This window comes from Miscanthus floridulus, chromosome 1, assembly GCF_019320115.1.
Source record: "Miscanthus floridulus cultivar M001 chromosome 1, ASM1932011v1, whole genome shotgun sequence".
Lineage (NCBI taxonomy): Eukaryota > Viridiplantae > Streptophyta > Magnoliopsida > Poales > Poaceae > Miscanthus > Miscanthus floridulus.
The window spans coordinates 188,172,598-188,190,643 of NC_089580.1; the positions used below are offsets into that span (position 1 = coordinate 188,172,598).

At 45.9% G+C, this 18,046-nt stretch overlaps 1 protein-coding gene, 1 long non-coding RNA gene and 1 pseudogene across 3 annotated transcripts; 2 read left to right on the forward strand and 1 right to left on the reverse strand.

Annotated features, from left to right (window-relative positions):
* Nucleotides 1–1,571: 1,571 nt before the first annotated feature.
* Nucleotides 1,572–3,341, reverse strand: LOC136505933 (uncharacterized). 2 transcript variants are annotated; one of them, XR_010771352.1, is made up of 3 exons: nucleotides 2,730–3,341; nucleotides 2,080–2,159; nucleotides 1,572–1,993 (listed from the first exon to the last, which is right to left on the reverse strand). It is a non-coding gene; the product is annotated as an uncharacterized lncRNA (long non-coding RNA). The 2 variants fall into 2 exon arrangements; XR_010771354.1 differs by lacking the exon at nucleotides 2,730–3,341 and adding an exon at nucleotides 2,327–2,607.
* A 2,179-nt stretch (nucleotides 3,342–5,520) lies between these two features.
* LOC136505940 (multiple organellar RNA editing factor 8, chloroplastic/mitochondrial-like) lies at nucleotides 5,521–9,029 on the forward strand. The gene is made up of 4 exons (XM_066501070.1): nucleotides 5,521–5,981; nucleotides 7,199–7,296; nucleotides 7,398–7,463; nucleotides 8,163–9,029. Exons 1-4 carry the CDS (start codon nucleotides 5,620–5,622, stop codon nucleotides 8,789–8,791), a joined length of 1,155 nt encoding a protein of 384 aa, XP_066357167.1. The 5' UTR covers nucleotides 5,521–5,619; the 3' UTR covers nucleotides 8,792–9,029.
* Nucleotides 9,030–13,761: 4,732 nt separating this feature from the next.
* On the forward strand, nucleotides 13,762–17,316 carry LOC136505945 (multiple organellar RNA editing factor 8, chloroplastic/mitochondrial-like; annotated as a pseudogene).
* Nucleotides 17,317–18,046: the final 730 nt, after the last annotated feature.

Genomic DNA, 18,046 nt, shown 5'->3' on the forward strand with positions numbered 1-18,046 from the left:
TCCAGTCCCCCTTGATCTTCGCCACCAGGGTGGCCATAGACGAGCGTGATCTCTCAAAGACTAGCGCCTTGATTAGATGCCACCAAAATTCTAAGTTTTTTCACTTTCTCTCCATCACATCAATTTTTAGCCGCTTGCATGGAGTATTAAATGTAGGTAAAAAAAATAACTAATTACACAGTTTAGTTGGAAATCACGAGATGAATCTTTTGAGCCTAGTTGGTCCACGATTGGACAATATTTGTCAAATAAGACGAAAGTGGTACTATTCATCGGGTTGAAATTTTTTCAGCATCTAAACGAGGCCTAGCATTTTGGCACTTCGGCAGAAGATAGGTACACAGGCTAAGGCCTTGTTTAGATCACCTCCAAATTTCAAGTTTTTTCACTCTCTCTCCATCACATCAATTTTTAGCCGCTTGCATGGAGCATTAAATGTAGGTAAAAAAATAACTAATTGCACAGTTTAGTTCGAAATCACGAGATGAATCTTTTGAGCTTAGTTGGTCCACGATTGGACAATATTTATCAAATAAGACGAAAGTGCTACTATTCATCGGTTTGAAATTTTTTGCAATCTAAACATGGGCCTTGTTTAGTTCCCTTCAAAGTTCCAAGTTTTTTCACTCTCTCTCTCCATCACATCAATTTTTAGACGCTTGCATGGAGCATTAAATGTAGGTAAAAAAAATAACTAATTGCACAGTTTAGTTGGAAATCACGAGATGAATCTTTTGAGCTTAGTTGGTTCACGATTGGACAATATTTACCAAATAAGACGAAAGTACTACTATTCATCGGGTTGAAATTTTCTTCAATCTAAACAAGGCCATGGCCTAAAGAGAGTGCACACAAAACTGATTCTGCAATGGCGCGAAGATCTGCATTGAAGAGAACTGAATTTGAACCTTGGGGTCTCACTTTAAATGGAAGGCGTGAGAGGCCTTAAATTGGCTTCACAGGTCACAGCTCCGGCCACCAAAAGGCTGTGGGCTTCTTCAGTTCTGGGCTCATGAGCTCCCCATGCCTGAGCCTGACAGTGTGAGGCACCTGCGGTAGCAGTGCGCAGCGGCAGTGCCTGTCGTCTTCGGAAGCCCTGTGCCCCTCCCTGTTCGGCTTTTCCTGAGCTGCGGTGGTGCAGGGCTGCAGCCCGTCCCTGCAGCATCGCCAGGGAACCTGCCTCCTCATTATGCTTCCCGCAGTTCACAGGTTTGCCCTACCCTGCCATCATATCCATTTACTCTAGTACTGTGGCTACTGATGGCCAAACAAATGGGGGATCCATTGCCACCAGGACGCGCACAAGCTAGTTCAAACTCGTAGTGCACAAAAGGAAATGGAGAGAGAGGTGTTCTTCATACATTAAAGTAATCAATTTATTTGGCAACAGGAGACACACCGATAGTACAAACTATAGGCCCTGTCTGTAGTTCCTCCTAAAATTTCTATCACATAGAATATTTAGACACATGCATGAATATTAAATATAGACTAATTACGAAACTAATTGCACAACTTGCGACTAATTTACGAGACGAATCTTTTAAGTCTAATTAGTCCATGATTTGACAACATAGTGCTACAGTAACATATGCTAATGACAGATTAATTAGGTTTAAAAAATCGTCTCGCAAATTATCCTCCATCTATGTAATTGGTGTTGCAATTAATCTATATTTAATGCTCCTTATTAGTATCTAAATATTTGATGTGACATGAATTTTAGAAGCGATTAAAAAACCAAACACCCTCATAGTCGCCTTCGTCCTCTCCATCTTCACACATCAGATCGATCGATCTCTAGACAGGGCATCGACATGCATATCATGAACGAAGCAGTACGAGCAAGCCTGCAGAGTCAACTGCTCTCCTGCTTCGTCACAGGCTCACAGCTGCGTCCAGGCTCGCTACTGAGTACTGAGAACCAGTCTCTGGGATATCTACCAGCTGATAAAGATCGCCACGCCGTTGGTGTTGCAGAGGAAGAAATTGCCTAGAGAAGATTTCCGCGACCTCATTCAACCAAGGGTGAAGATATATAAGACTACAGGAAAGCATATATAATTTCACTCTGCGTACCTCTGCTCGATCAGCGAATAGTCTATTTCTGCTATTATAATTGCCTCCTCATGCTCAGTTGTTGCAATCACCTCTCCAAACTGGCAGTAAGCAAATGGTTAGTTATGGCATGGCATATCTTTGCTAATGTACAGGTTTCAGATTGTTAGCATGGTAAAAATCACAAGAGGTTTTATAGGAAACAAAAGTAGTTTTGACGTGGTGCAGTGGTGGTTACTGATAGAACCAAAGGGCAGTAAATGGAAACCTCATGTCAACATACAGGCACAACAAGAGTGCAGTGTCCCCAAGCAACATAACCTGCACTGGTATGTCGAGCTGGGCCGCATGTTGCAATAAACAGCTGGCACCAAACAGTTGATTAACATTCTAAGGGGGTGTTTAGTTCGAGCTACTAAACTTTAGTAGCTACTAAATGGTTTAGTCACTTTTAGTAACTTCAGAGTTACTAGAGATGACTAAAACCCTTTTAGTAGCTTTTAGTCATAGCATTTGGTTAAAAAGTTACTAAAGTGACTAAAAGCTACTAAATTTAGTAGCTACTAGACGAACCAAACAGGCCCTAAAGCATAAAACTGGCAAAACGAATGCCAAATGAAAGTTGAAGTCCAGGAAAATGAAACACCAGCACACAAAGAAGCACAGCATACCTGGTTGTCTGCAGCCCTGGCATTGGAGAAATGATGTCATCAGCACAGGGCAAACAAAAGTAGTGGAGATATTTCAGATATGAAATTATCCCTAAGAATTATGATGAGTTACGATCGAGGTTTTGACTAGTTTTGGACTTTTTTTTAGATCAGCATACAAAAAAGCAGCGAGCGTTTCAGCTCGCTATGTTTCCTTTGCATAATTACCATAACTCGAGGTGCATTCAACATGACTACTGGACCACTGCATTGGGAGTTGCTGCAAAGAGCGAGTTAATGAATGACAGGATATCACAAAAAAATAAGCACCTGCAGTGAGTGAAATGAGCTTAGTCTGTTTAGTCAGTTTCAATATTTTTTCAAATTATCAGAAAATAGTAGTAGTAAGCTGTAAGCATGTGTTCAGAATTGTTAATATAACTGAAAATCTGAAAATTTTAATCAAACATAGAAGAATCTGAGACTTAGTGTCTATCCATTTTACATGTGGAGTAGGTTAGAAGATGACATGGTCCAAATACGGCACATGCCACAGTGTCTTTAATAATTATAATCGTTTACTTCATGAAGTTACAGCTTAATAGAGATGACTACAATAGAAAAACACACATGAGGAAGTCATATCTCTTGCAGCATACAACATTGCTAATTCCTGGAAACAGATGCCATAGCATATACCAATACCAATTCGTTCGACATTTGAAAAAAGGAATCAATAATGCCATTAGAATATAAGAAAGACTTAAGCAACACAAACAAAAGGCATTGTAAAACTAAGTAACACTAACATAGCATATAGAAAGGTATAACTTGAATGGAACTATCCCAATCATCAAACTCACATTGTAGAACCCAATTCAAATCACCTAAACTCAAAATTAGAACGTGTGCACAAAACTTCCTTTACTACTTGGTGGCTGGTGTAAAACTCTCCTTTACTTATTTCTTGACTAAGGCTACAAAAATATACAGTGGAGGGCTTAGAAATTGTGCAAATGTTGGAAACCACACAAAATAGAGATACATGCTGACATAGAATCCTACAAACCAAAGAAACCAGACGTGTAAGTGTAAAAAAAATAACACAACTGATGAAAGCATAACCCCCATAATATAAGGCTAAAAGACCGGTATTTAAAAAATGTCAAAATCAAGATCATGTGTTTGGAAAAAAAGGTAAGGTCAAACTCCTTGAAACATTAAGAGCACTTCTGTATTAATTTAGTGGCTCAACTTCTTATCTGTGTACTTTGACCTAAGAATGGCATCCACAATGCACAGGACACACTGCCTTGTTTTCTCTAAATACAAAAGGATACTAGAAAAATTGCCTGTGTGTCACCACGACACCACAAATCAAAGCATTGTACATGTGTACACTATTCCAATTCTATATTTCTTTTTTTTCACCAGAATATTAACGTCCAAGGAAGACAGTCAGACACTGATTCAAGACTACGTGTTTGTGTTTCACGAATTTCCTGCAACACCTGTCGTCAATAACATAAAGGACTAGGGCCTGAATACCAAATTAAGAAGCTGCAGCACAAGGAACTATAACTATTAGGCACCGTTTGAAACCTTTCTAGATTCAACAATGATTCCCACAAAAACTAGATTCTGCAAAGCAGTGCAGCACAAAAAATCACGTCGCCTTAAATCATTCAATTGCAGTTAATTATAGGATCCATGCCATCTAAGAACAAAGCAACATTACGCACACATATCTCTAATGCGCAAGGTCTACTCTGTAATTTTGATAGGGCATTGGGTATTTGAGTTATAACGATAGGATTTAGCTCAAGGACTTATCAACAGCAAGACCACCATTTTGTATAAGTATGTTATTCCATAAACTCCAAACTTTTAGTTCTTTCATCAGATGAGCGATGCTCCTAAGTCCCAATGCTCAAGATGTATGCAACCATCGATGAGCTAATGGGTTTTGTCGTTAAAATCTGACAAAAAGTTGATCTAAAGTTTGAATTTCTTTAGAAGCAAACTCAACTCTGGGAACAGTTTTACCATACTACTAATTCTTCTTCATACATACATGCCCTGCTCCAAAAAGGAAACCCGTGCGGCCTGTGCCTGCCTCTAACATGCAAAGTTGCTTGATGGATTCAATACCCAGCATATTCTAAACTCTTGTATCCACTGTTTGAACAACAGTTGCAAATTCTCATTCTAGTTGGCACATGCACATTTGAGCCAAGCCAAACAATCCATGCATTACTATTATGTCACACCAAAATGCAGCACTATATATGTCGACTAGGACAATTAACATTTGTTAACATCAATCCACAGAATTGCATACGGATGCCACTGGTAACATTACTCCACAGCGTGACTTGGACCTAAGTTAAGACGGACGATGGGCGATTGAGTGCGAAACGAAATTTTACACCAACATTGGCAGGGAATAGGATAGAAGCTAACCCTTCACAAGGTCCACGGGCGTGGGCGCGGCAGCAGCTTCACGGAGGCGGACGAGCGGTACGGCCGAGGCGCCGAGGAGCACCACCCGCCGCGCCAGCACGTAGGCACCGGCCGCCACCGCCGCGGCCAACGAGGGAGAAGGGTCGCCATCGAGCGGCGAGGCCGTATTGGAATGCGAGCGGCGGGGAAGGCGACGGCGAGAAGAGGAGGTAGCCCATCCCGCTCGGGAGCCCACAATACCATTCGAGAGCCCACGGCCCACAAGCCCATGTACAGTCTCGACTTCTCCAGATATTTCGGCCCCGAAGCAACTAAACTAGCCTCACTCGCCGCAATAAGACACCTCACCAGTTGCGGCTTAAACCCTTATCGCCACCGCCGTGTCCTCTTCCCTCATCTCCGCGGCCCGTCTCGTCTCCCACTAGGGTTTGGCACTTTGGCCGCCGCCATGGCGTCGGCGTCGCGCGCGCTCCTCCTCTCCCGTGCGCTCCAGGCCAGCGCCGCGTTCCGCCGCGTCCCCACCCTCCTGCGCCCGCTGGCTGCGGCCGCGAGCCTCCTCCCGGCGGGGGCGGCCGCCCCCGGCGCGGGGGTGCGGTGCTTCGCGACCCAGCCGGCGACGTCCTCGCTGCGGGACTCGTCCCCGAACTGGAGCAATCGCCCGCCCAAGGAGACGATCCTCCTCGACGGGTGTGACTTCGAGCACTGGCTCGTCGTTATGGAGCCGCCGCCTGGTGACGCCTCCAACCCCGACATCACGCGCGATGAGATCATCGATAGCTATATCAAGACCCTTGCCCAAGTCGTCGGGAGGTATATATGGCTGTATCCATTTCTCTGTTTAGTTGGTATTTTCCTGCTAGAATAGATAAAAGTGCTCTGGTGTAGCATGACGGTAAGAGTGTAATGTGTTTTATTTTATTTAGTGGAATTAGGACTGGTTGGATCTCTTACTGCTTGATCAGAGGAATATGTAAGATCAGATGAATATGTGGATATTACAACGAATGGGAGAAATGGAAGTTTGGGTTTTAGAACGATTTGGTTACGTGGATATTACAATGAATGTTTTAGATGGATTTGTTGTTGCTCATATTTTACAAGAGATACTTTTAAATCTGATCATCTTATAGGTAGCCAAGAAATACTTAATGCTGCGGTCTGGGGAAAGAACCGAACCATTTCCTTCAACCATTTGCTTGTGTCTGAGGAGAACTTTCAGGTTAATAGGGATGATGCTTGATGTGGGCTTTAGTGGGTTCATGTTGAATGTAATTTTTTTTAATGATTTTGTTTTTTGTGACTGTACAAATTATTGGAGCCTGTTAGTTGATTCTCTGCCTGGTGTGAGCTTGGGTAACTGTTTGTCTGGATCCTTTTGTTCTAATTGTTACTACCTCTGTTTGCCTGTTTTGAAGCTTGGGTAACAGTTTGCTTGGATCCATTAGATCTAATTGTTACTAGAAGCTAAAGTTATTAATTGGCTAATAGTCCAACTAATAGCTCAGAATGAACTACCTAGCTGATAATGAGTTATTAATTGGCTTCCCTAACCTAATTACTACCACTGTTCCAAATTATAAGACGTTTTGGCTTTTCTAGATACATAGATTTTGCTATGGACTTAGACATACATTGTCTAGATACATAGATAAAACAATGTATCTGAAAAGCCAAAATGTCTTATAATATGGAATGGAGGGAGTACTGGCTAGTAGATGGAGGATCCAAACGGGGCTCAACTAATAGGCTAACTAATAGCCCTGCTATTAAAAAGCTACTAGCTGGCTGGCTTCCCTCTGCTAGATGCTAACTATTGGCACCAATGTATCCAAAAAGGGACCTACTGACCTGCTGCTGTGATCTTTCAGATTTGTTCTTTAACTTGGTCTAGTTATGGTTCTTTTGTGCGTCTAGGACATTAGAGTTTAGAGTGATAATATGTGTGTAATTTTTAGTTCATAGAATTAAGTTTTTTTGCCCATTTTAACTCTGCAAGGCCCGCATCTAAAACCAATTCCTTGTTTCAGTGAGGAAGAAGCTAGGCAAAAGATATATTCGGTGTCGACTCGTCATTACTTCGCCTTTGGTGCACTTGTATCTGAGGAACTCTCTTACAAACTGAAAGGTATATATGGTCTCATTAAGTAATATAGGAGTAGGAAGTAAATCATTGTTGAGTACCATAAAATGTGTCCTTCGAGTCTTATGCCTATTAATCATTTGCAGAAATGCCCAAGGTCCGCTGGGTTCTTCCTGATTCATACTTGGATGTCAAAAATAAGGACTATGGAGGTACTGATAACATGTTTCCTATCCAAGCATAGACTATAGACTATTTGCATTTTCTTGGTCATGTACAAACATCCTGCTCATTATACTCGAATTTCCTTTTTCACATTCTATTCGTTGTTTGTTGACACTGTTATGTCTTTCTTGCTTGTACACAACATATTACAGCTTAATTTTAAACTTGAGTAATTTAAATCTTCATTATTTTGTATCAGATGTGAATGTCTTCTCAAGTTATTTGCTAGTGTCCAAATAACTGTTCTTTAAAATTTTGCTCCTCACTACTTAATTGACTTGCCTGTTTTTGTGCCCTCTAATTTTCTTTTCTATGCTTGTGATGTAAGGATATCACTGTCCTTGTGTAAAGTATATGAGGTGCTTTGTCAAATCATCGTAGGCGCTATAATATATTAATATATGGTTTGCATCTCAAATGTGTTCTTTGCGTCTTGAAAAACACCAATACAGATTTAAGAACCTATATCTTGGGATAGCAGTTCACACATGACACACCCTCTGTTTTGATCAACTATACATGTATGCCTTGCGAATCTATTTTAGATTTTTTAATTGATGTTTTTAATTGAAATTGTCAGTGGCTATAGTTTTTGTCCGTCCATGTTTGGACAACTTATGCGAGTATAGTATTAATATGGACTTACTATTCCACAAGCTTATGGTACCTTCTACTTCCTGTTTCAGGAGAACCCTTCATAAATGGGGAAGCTGTTCCTTATGATCCTAAATACCATGAGGAGTGGGTGAGAAACAATGCCCGTGCCAATGAAAGATCCAGGCGCAATGATAGGCCTCGCAACTTTGACAGGTCAAGGAACTTTGAGAGGAGAAGGGAGAACATGCAGAACTACCAGAACAGAGATGGGCCTCCTGCACAGGGTTTCAATGGCCCCCCACCTCCACCTGGCCAGAACCAGATGCCACCTCACCATGGTCAGGGCAACATGCCGCCGCCACCGCCGCATGCTGGTGGTGGCCAACCAAACTATCAGCACCAAATGCCAAATCCACAGGCAGGCTACAACACTGGCGGTGCTCCTCACTACCAACAAGGTGGTGCTCCTGGCTACCAAGGTGGACCTCCGGGGTATCAAGGTGGTAACCAAGGTTACCAAGGGAACCCAGGCCCGGCCTACCAAGGTGGTAACCCTGGCTACCAAAGTGGCCCACCTGGTTACCCTGGTGGCAACCAACCACCTCCCTACCAAGGAGGCAACCCCAACACACCGCCATATCCGGGTGGTGGCAATCCTGGCTACCCTGGTGGCGGTCCAGGCTACCAAGGTCAAGGAGGCAACTCGAATTTCGAATGAACATGACCACGAGTATAAGTAGGCACCCCTGTTCCAGAGTAGCCTTCTGGGAGAGATGTTGTGCAGTAGCATAAATCGAACCCTTGTTGCTATCTTATTTTCATGGATTGTCGATGTATGCACCTAATTATTATGTTCTATATGGTACTCGAAACTGTGCTTGGTGTCTGAGTGATGTACCTGGAATTCTGAAACTATGATGTACCATCAGCTCTTTGTGCACTTGCTGAACCAGGTACTCAGCGTTGTCATAGTAAGCTTTGTCTGTCTGTGTTCGTTCTGAATGGTCGGTTGACCACAAACTTGTTAACAGGTTCGTTTTTCGTTTTGAATGTTTGGTTAATCACAAACTTGTTACAGGCCATTCTGATACTTTTTTCCTGCATTTTACATTGAACAGGCTGCACGTTCATTTCATGCTCATATACTTGAGACACATAAGGCTTGAACGGGCGTCATCATTTTGCTTCCACGAACAGGAACTAATCAACGAGCAACGACAGTAATGAGAGTAGGTTCTCCGCCGTTCCATGAACACGGACGCCTTTTAAAAGCACAGGACGCTGCATCTTTCAAAAACCGAAAATACACGAGGACGTGATGCACGAATGCATGCATTCACACCTTGATCATCTCCGTCTACTGACCAAAACCACTTCTTCAAAAACCGTTAAAAGCTTATTAATAATTGGCGTAATCACTGTCTGGCACATGAGCGGTTGAGAATAAATCCTCATCAAAAGGCCCAATCTGCTGCCACACAGGTTTTTAAGAAAAGAGAAAAATTAAGTTTTATCGTGATGAAACTCTCTCAACTCAGTTTCTAACCATGAGTCATAAAAATAAATGTCTACAAAACGATAAAATAAAACTATACATTGAGGTTGGTTGTTTCATCTATATTTCATTTCATTCTATGTGATGTGACAGACTTGAAAAAAAAAACAATGCCATGAAACTCTCTATTAAGAATGGCGTAATACACACTAAATACAGCATGATGTCATGAATCATGATGGTCGCTAGCTCTCTCCGATTTCATTAGCGATGCAAGTGAATTTTGGATGCATTTTGTCAGCTAAGATTCTCCGGTTCTGTTTGTTTAGTGGCGGGCCGTAATGATTTAACTTGCGTTGGGGCTACGGTAGTCCAACGTTTTCTTGGTTTTTGTGCTTTAACATGCTCCGGCATTAACTTTTCTAGTGAGTTTATGTTATCCAAATACTCATTCCATCTCTGAATAAGTTAATTTCTAAAGTTATTAATGAATATCTAAACACCAGGGTTACACAAATCACTTACTTAACACCATCATGGCGTAATGGCTCGGTGGCTAGGCGCTTACACACATATTTCTAATACGCAAGATCTACGCTGCAATTTTGATAACGTATTGGGTATTTGGGTTACAACGATAGGATTAGCTCGAGAACTTATCAACAGCAAGCCCACCAGTTTGTTTAAGTATTATATTTCATAATAAAACTCTAAAATGTTATAGAGTGTAGTTTAAGGAATCACTTTATCTTAAATGAGGTGGTGCATCATAATATAAGTCCATTTCTTAAATTTGGTGGAATTACTTCATTCCTCTGTACTAATTATAAGCTTACGAGGAATGAGACGACGATACATCAATCCATTTCTTTTCACAAACCAAACACAAAAGTCTCCCAAGTCCCAATGCTCCAGATGTTTGCAACCATTGAGGAGCTTATGGGTTTTGACGTGTAAAATCTGGAGAAAAAAAAGTTGATTTAATGTTCGAATTTCTTCAGAAGCAAACTCAACTCTGGGATGGGTTTTACCACCTACTAATTCTTCTTCGAGTAAAATGCATGCCAGGTGCTTAAACTTTTAGGACACTCCCATTTGGGTCCTCGAACTAAAAAAACGACTATATGGGTCCTTGAACTACTGCCGCCGTGCACTAAAAGTCCGAAGCCCGCCACGCCAACGCCAACCGCCAACGTGGTCACGTGCCACGGTGGCAGCTAGACACGGTGGCCGTGCCAACTTTTTCCAAAAACACCCTGTCCCATTTCTCTCTCTCACTCCCAAGTCTGTGCCGGGGTGGGAATGCCCAGGAGGAGGATGGCGGTGCCCGTGCTGCTCGCGAGCCCGAGGTGCCGGGGCCGCCAACTCCCACCACCCGTGATGCCGGTTCCACGTCGCGGTCGCCGGCGCCAGCAGACCCAGGGCAGGCGAGGATGCCGAGGAGCGCCTGGTGCTCGACGGGCTCCTACGGATGATCCACGGCGACGTCGGCGGGGTTGGGGCGAGCGCGGGACGCTGCCGAGGCTGGGATCGAGAGGAAGGAAGGGGAACCAGCCGGCTCGTCCGGTGGCCACCAGACGTGGGCCTGTCCACCCTAGCCGCGCTGCTCCCCTCGCCTCCCGCGCACCTCCAGTTCCAGGTGGACGCCGCGCTGTGGGGCGTCGTCATGGCAGCCGATGCTGCTCGACGCGGCCACGAGCTTCGCTTCCAGCATCCACACCAGCCGCGATATGTCGTCCGGCAACGCGGCGAGGTTCTGGCGCATGGAGCATTGGAGCTCGCCGCCAACGCACGCGGCCAGGAGCGCTTCCGCCCCACGCGCCTTAAGGCTTGGCCAAGCTCGCGCTCGCCTCCACTCTCTCGCCCTAGCCCTCTTCTCCTCCCTCTCGCTCTCCCTGCTCGTCGCGGGCACGTTCACCATGGTCGCCGGGTGCGAGGCTGCGAGCTCGCGATTTGCCGTTGCCGTTCCGCCATAGCCGAGCCACCCCACGCCTCACCATCAGCCGTGGGCATCGCCGCCGCCCCGCCACTGCCGTGGGCGTGCGCGCCGGGCAGTCGCGCTCTGCCCGCCGCCGCGGCCCCGACCGCGCGTCACCGCCACCGCATGGACCTCACGGGCCCCCCAGCTGCCGCCTCCGTGGTGCCGGCGGCCAACTCCGCGAACGCGCTGAGCAGGCAAGCGCGGGCGGGCCGCCACATCCGCCGCGCAGGCGCCGCTACCGCTGCTGCGGGCATGCGTGCGAGCCGCCACGGCCACGCGGGCGACCAGCAGCAGCCGGCGTGTGGGCGCGCGTGCTAACAGGGGTTGCCGCTGCCGCTACAGGCACGTGGACGAGCCGCCGTCGCGACCAGGTCTGCCGGCTCAACAGTCAACACGCACGCCATCTACCCGTCACCGCGACGTCGGAGTGCGTTGAGCTACATGCATGTAGGTGCATGTGTACTTTCACATACGTGCTCACGTGCAAGCTAAGTAGCTAACGAGCCAGCAGACGGCGATGGGCCAAGAGGCAGCCGCATCTCTGCACATGGCGCTAACTAGGAGGAGATCGACGGCTCAAGGGCACGGAGGAAGCGGCGCTGTAAGAGGCTCCAACCAAGAGCTCCGGCCGTGCACAGGTGGGCGCGCACGAGGCCGCACAGGCCCTCCACGCCGTGGAAGCGGAGCGCGAGTTCGCGCCCAGGGACAGGAGCTCTTGTAGCTCGGCGGCGATGCGTGGCGTGGTCGCCTCGAGGATCGGATACGGGAGCTCCTGCAGGTTCCCTACCAAGACCGGCGCCGCGGTGCAGGAGCCCATCACGCGCTCCTTTTCCATGGCCGCGCAGGATCCCATCACGGCCTCGGCCGGAAACTGTAGACCAAGGAGGCTGCTGCTGCTGGTAGCTCGGGGGAGTTCGCGCGCTGAGCAAAGGAGGCGGTGACGACAGCAGTATCATCGCTGACCGCAGTGCTGGCGAGACGAGCGGCCGGTTCCAGCGGCTTCTGTCGTCATCATTCAGGCTCGGCCGGAGCTCGCGGAGCAAGGTGCTGGGATCCACCTCGATCCGTGACGGCCAGAGCTCGCGGAGCACAGTGCTGCGAATCTCACAGCCAGGACGCCGCTGACGAATCCCTTCCCGGTGAGGTCACGGCCGGTGCTCTGCTTTCCCACCGCATCGGGCGCCGCAGTCGCAGCGCCATCACCCTCCATTCCCCTTCCTCTCTCTGAAACAGCGTCCTCCAAAAGTGTGAGGGTTTTTTTGAGAATGTGGCATGGGCCCTAGTGTTCAGCTGCCACCGTGGCATGCCACGTCGGATGTTGGTGCTTGCGTGGTTAGTTTTGGACCTCTAGTGCATGGTGGCAGTAGATAAGGGACCTAGATAGTCGTTTTTTTAGTTTGAGGACCTAGACGGAAATGCCCCGAAAGCTTAAGGACCTAGGATGCATTTTACTCTTCTTCATACATGCACGCTCTGCTCCAAAAAGGAAAACCGTGCCTGCCTCTAACATCCAAAGTTGCTTAGAGCATACTCCTAGATGGATTATTTAATACCCAGCGTATTCTAAACTCTTGTATCCACTGTTTGAATAACAGTTGCAAATTCTTATTCTGGTCAGCACTGAGCACATGCACATTTGAGCCAAGCCCAAACAATTCATGCGTTCCTGGCTATTATCCTATAAAATAAGGTCACATCACATTGCGGCACTGTATACGGATTTCAAAGGTAACATTACTCCACAGCGTGACTAGGACCCAAGTTAAGACTGGCGAGGGACGATCGAGCGGGAAACGTAATTTTACACCAACACTGGCAGGTCCACGGGCGTGGCGCGTGGGCGCGAGCAGCCTCACGGAGGCGGACGAGCGCCGAGCGGTATGGCCGAGGAGCACCGCCCGCCACCGCGGCGGACGACGAGGGAGAAGGACCGAGGAGGAGGTGGGAAGGTGGCCCATCTCGCTCGGCACGGCGGGAGACGCGAAGCCCTAGAAGGCCCACATTTACCATTCGAGAGCCCACGGCCCACAGGCCCATGTACAGCCTCGACTCCGCCAGATATTTCGGCCCGAAGCAACTAGCCTGCCTCATTTGCCGCAACAACACACCTCACCGTCACCAGTTGCGGCTTAAACCCTTATTATCGCCACCGCCGCGTCCTCTTCTCTCATCTCCTCGTACCCCTCCAGGGTTTGGCACTTTGGCCTCCGCAATGGCGTCGGCGTCGCGCGCGCTCCTCCTCTCCCGTGCGCTCCAGGCCGGCCGCCGCGTCCCCACCCTCCTGCGCCCGCTCGCTGCGTCCGCGAACCTCCTCCCGGCGGGGGCGGGTGCGTCCGCCCCCGGCGCCGTGGTGCGGTGCTTCGCGACCCAGCCGGCGACGTCCTCGCTGCGGGGCTCGTCCCCGAACTGGAGCAACCGCCCGCCCAAGGAGACGATCCTCCTTGAAGGTTGCGACTTCGAGCACTGGCTCGTCGTCATGGAGCCGCCGCCTGGTGACGCCTCGAACCCCGACATCATGCGCGACGAGATCATCGATAGCTATATCAAGACTCTCGCCCAAGTCGTCGGGAGGTATATATGTGTGGATCCATTTCTCTGTTTAGTTGTTGGTGTGTTCCTGCTAGGATAGTTGTTGGTGTGTTTCTGCTAGGATTGATAGAAGTGTTCTGGTGTTGCATGACCGTAAGAGTGTATAGTGTTTAATTTAGTGGAATTAGGTTTGGTTGGATATCTTACTAAGGGGGTGTTTGGTTCTCTAGACGCTCCTAAAATTTATGTCACATCGAATGTTTAGAGGCTAATAAAGAGTATTAAATATAAATTAATTATAAAACTAATTATATAGATGGAGGCTAATTTCCGAGACGAATTTTTTAAGCCTAATTAATCTATCATTAGCACATGTTTACTGTAGCACCGCGTTGTCAAATCATGGACTAATTAGGCTTAAAAGATTCGTCTCGCAAATTAGTCGCAAGTTATGCAATTAGTTTCGTAATTAGTCTATATTTAATACTCCATGCATGTGTCCAAACATTCGATGTGACAGAAATTTTAGGAGGTGGGGAAGGAACCAAACAGCCCCTAATTGATCAGAAATTCAGAATGAATCCGTTGCGCACCCGCGCCGCCGGCCGCGAAGCCATCCGTCATTCTGGTTTAGTATAAAAGGGGGCGGAGGTGAGAGTACTAGTGCATGCAGGCGTCGCTTCAGTTCTGGCCCATGCATATATAGGAACGTAGGGAGTACTAACTATTAGATGGAGGATCCAAACAGGGCTCAATTAATAGGTTAACTACTAGTCCTGCTAATAAAAAGGTACTAGCTGGCTTCCCTCTGCTAGCTGCTAGCTGCTAACTATTGGCACCAATGGATCCAAAAAAGGGCCCAAGCCCCAAACTGATCTGCTGCTGTGATATTTTCAGATTTGTTCTTTGATTTGATCCAGTTATGGTTCTTTTGTGCTTCTAGGACATTAGAGCTTTAGAGTGTTGATATATTTGTGCAAGTTTTAGTTCATAGAATGCAATTCTTTTTGCCCATTTTGTCTCTGCAAGGCCTGCATCAAAAACCAACTCCTTGTTTCAGTGAGGAAGAAGGTAGGCAAAAGATATACTCTGTATCGACCCGTCATTACTTCGCTTTTGGTGCCCTTGTACCTGAGGAACTTTCTTACAAACTGAAAGGTATTTATGATCTCATTAAGTACTATAACAGTAAGAAGTACTCCCTCCCTCCCAAAATATCTGTCGCTTTCGCTTCCCGAGAAACAACTTCGATAAAATATATATTACAAAAATATTAATATTTATGGTACATAATTAGTATCATTGGAAAGATATTTGAATCTAGTTTTTTAATAAATTTATTTGAAGATACAAATGTTGTATGTATTTTCTACAAATCGAGTCAAACGTGTGGCACGGAAACCGAAAACGACAGATAATATGGGACAGAGGGAGTATTCATTGTTGAATACCATAAATGTTTGTCCTTGGAGTCTAATGCCTCTTAATCATTTGCAGAGGTGCCCAAGGTCCGCTGGGTTCTTCCTGATTCATACTTGCATGTGAAAACTAAGGACTATGGAGGTACTGATAACATATTTCCTATCCAAGTATACACATGCTATAAACATAGCCTTAATGAATTAACCGACTTATTTTACTTATTAAAATACAATTGAAATTGAAATACAAAATCAAAAAAATCAGACCTGTTAGCATTCTAAGGTCAGAAGTATATATTTGTATTTTCAGGGTCATGTACAAAAATTCTTTTCATTATTCTCGAATTGCCTTTTTCACATTCTCTTTGTTGTTTGTCGACACTGTTATGTCTTTCTTGCTTGTCGTACACAATGTACAACATCTGAATTTTAAACTTGAGTAATTTAAATCTTCATTATTTTATATCATATGTGAATGTCTTAAGTTATTTGCTAGTGTCCAAACAACTGGTCTATGAAATTTTGCTCTACTTAATTGACTCGCCTGTTTTTTTCTGCCCCTGTTCCTCTAATTTTCTTCTCCAGGCTTGTGATGTAAGGATATCACTGTCCTCAGGGTAACGTATTCTTTGCATCTCATATGTGTTCTTTGTGTCGTCTTCAAAAACACCAATAACACCAATACAGGTTTAAGAACATCTAACTTGTGGTAGCAGTTCACCTGACATGACACGCCATTTGTTCTATCAGGCATGTAGTACGTCTTTACAAGCTATTTCAGTTTTTTTTAATTGAATTGAACTGAAATATGCGTGACCATAGTTTATGTCCACCCATGTTTGGACAACTGATTATGAGAGTTTCATCATTTATATTGTTGAAAGTACATTTCTGTGAATGGGCTGACTATTGCAGAAGTTTTTGATAGATTTTTTTAATTGATGTTTTTAATTGAAATTGTCGGTGGCTATGGTTTATGTCCATCCATGTTTGGACAACTGATTCTGCAGAGTATAATATTAATATGGACTTACTATTCCACAAGCTTATGGTACCTTCTAATTCCTGTTTCAGGAGAACCCTTCATAAATGGGGAAGCTCTTCCTTATGATCCTAAATACCATGAGGAGTGGGTAAGAAACAATGCCCGTGCCAATGAAAGAATCCAGCGCAATGATAGGCCCCGCAACGACAGGTCAAGGGACTGAGAGAAGGGAGAACATGCAGAACTACCAGAACAGGTCAACGAACTTTGAGAGAAGGGAGAACATGCAGAAGTACCAGAACAGAGATGGGCCTCCTGCTCAGGGTTTCAATGGCCCCCCACCTCCACCTGGCCAGAACCAGATGCCACCTCACCATGGTCAGGGCAACATGCCTCCGTCGCCGCCACCACCACATGCTGGTGGTGGCCAACCAAACTATCAGCCCCAAATGCCAAACACAGAGGCTGGCTACCACCAGCAAGGTGGTGCTCCGGGGTATCAAGGTGGTAACCAAGGTTACCAAGGGAACCCAGGGCCGGCCTACCAAGGTGGCCCACCTGGTTACCCTGGTGGCAACTCATCAGCACCTCCCTACCAAGGAGGCAACCCCAACGCACTCATCAGCACCTCCCTACCAAGGAGGCAACCCCAACGCACCGCCATACCCGGGTGGTGGCAATTCTGGCTTCCCTGGTGGCGGCCGAGGCTACCAATGTCAATGAGGCAACTCAACTACCAATGAGCATGACCACGAGTGCATAATTGGGATGTTAGGTCGGATAAATGAATGGTTGGTTAGCCTCAAACTTACAAGCCATTCTGCTCGCCATGTGGCCCACATGTACATTTTCGCATGCATGTGTTAATCTGCCATAATCCATTATTTTGTTAGATGATTTCGCATTCAAGTATCATAATCCATCTGATTTTTTTGTTTACATTTTTTATAAACCAAAACCATCCCTGAAAATACACGAGGACACGCACGGATCAGTGCATGCGGTTTGCGTCTGTCCATTGTCGTCTACCAACCAGCAGCATGTTCGTTTCGGCTGAAACAATCGTGGATTATAAGCCCTGGCTGATTTGGTGTGAGAAAAAAACACTGTTGTAGCTTATAATCTATTATCGTAAAAGCCGAAAAGTACATGCGCAGAACCAATCACTGCCTCGCACAACACAAGAGCGGTTGAGGATAAATCCGCATCGGAGGGCCATCAGCCTGAGAGGACTGAGAGATCGAATTAGCCTCCTGAGTCCTGACGGGAAGTGACAGCCCAAGCCCATGCAATTTAAGAAGCAGGTGAGAGGAGGCCCAGGGAAGGTACTAACCGAGCATTAGGCCAGTCTCAATTGGGTTTTATCCGAGCTTCATGGTCTTTAAATATGCTTATGTAGCGCCGTAATGATGAAGAGAAAGATGATAAAAATTTTATGAGAGTAGAGAGTTTCAAAGGGATACGCTAGTACAGTAATGCTCTCTCTCTTTTCCGAATAGGCAGACACGTATACACTTTTTTTTCTCGAGCATGTCATAGGCACGGTTTTCATTAAGCAGAAG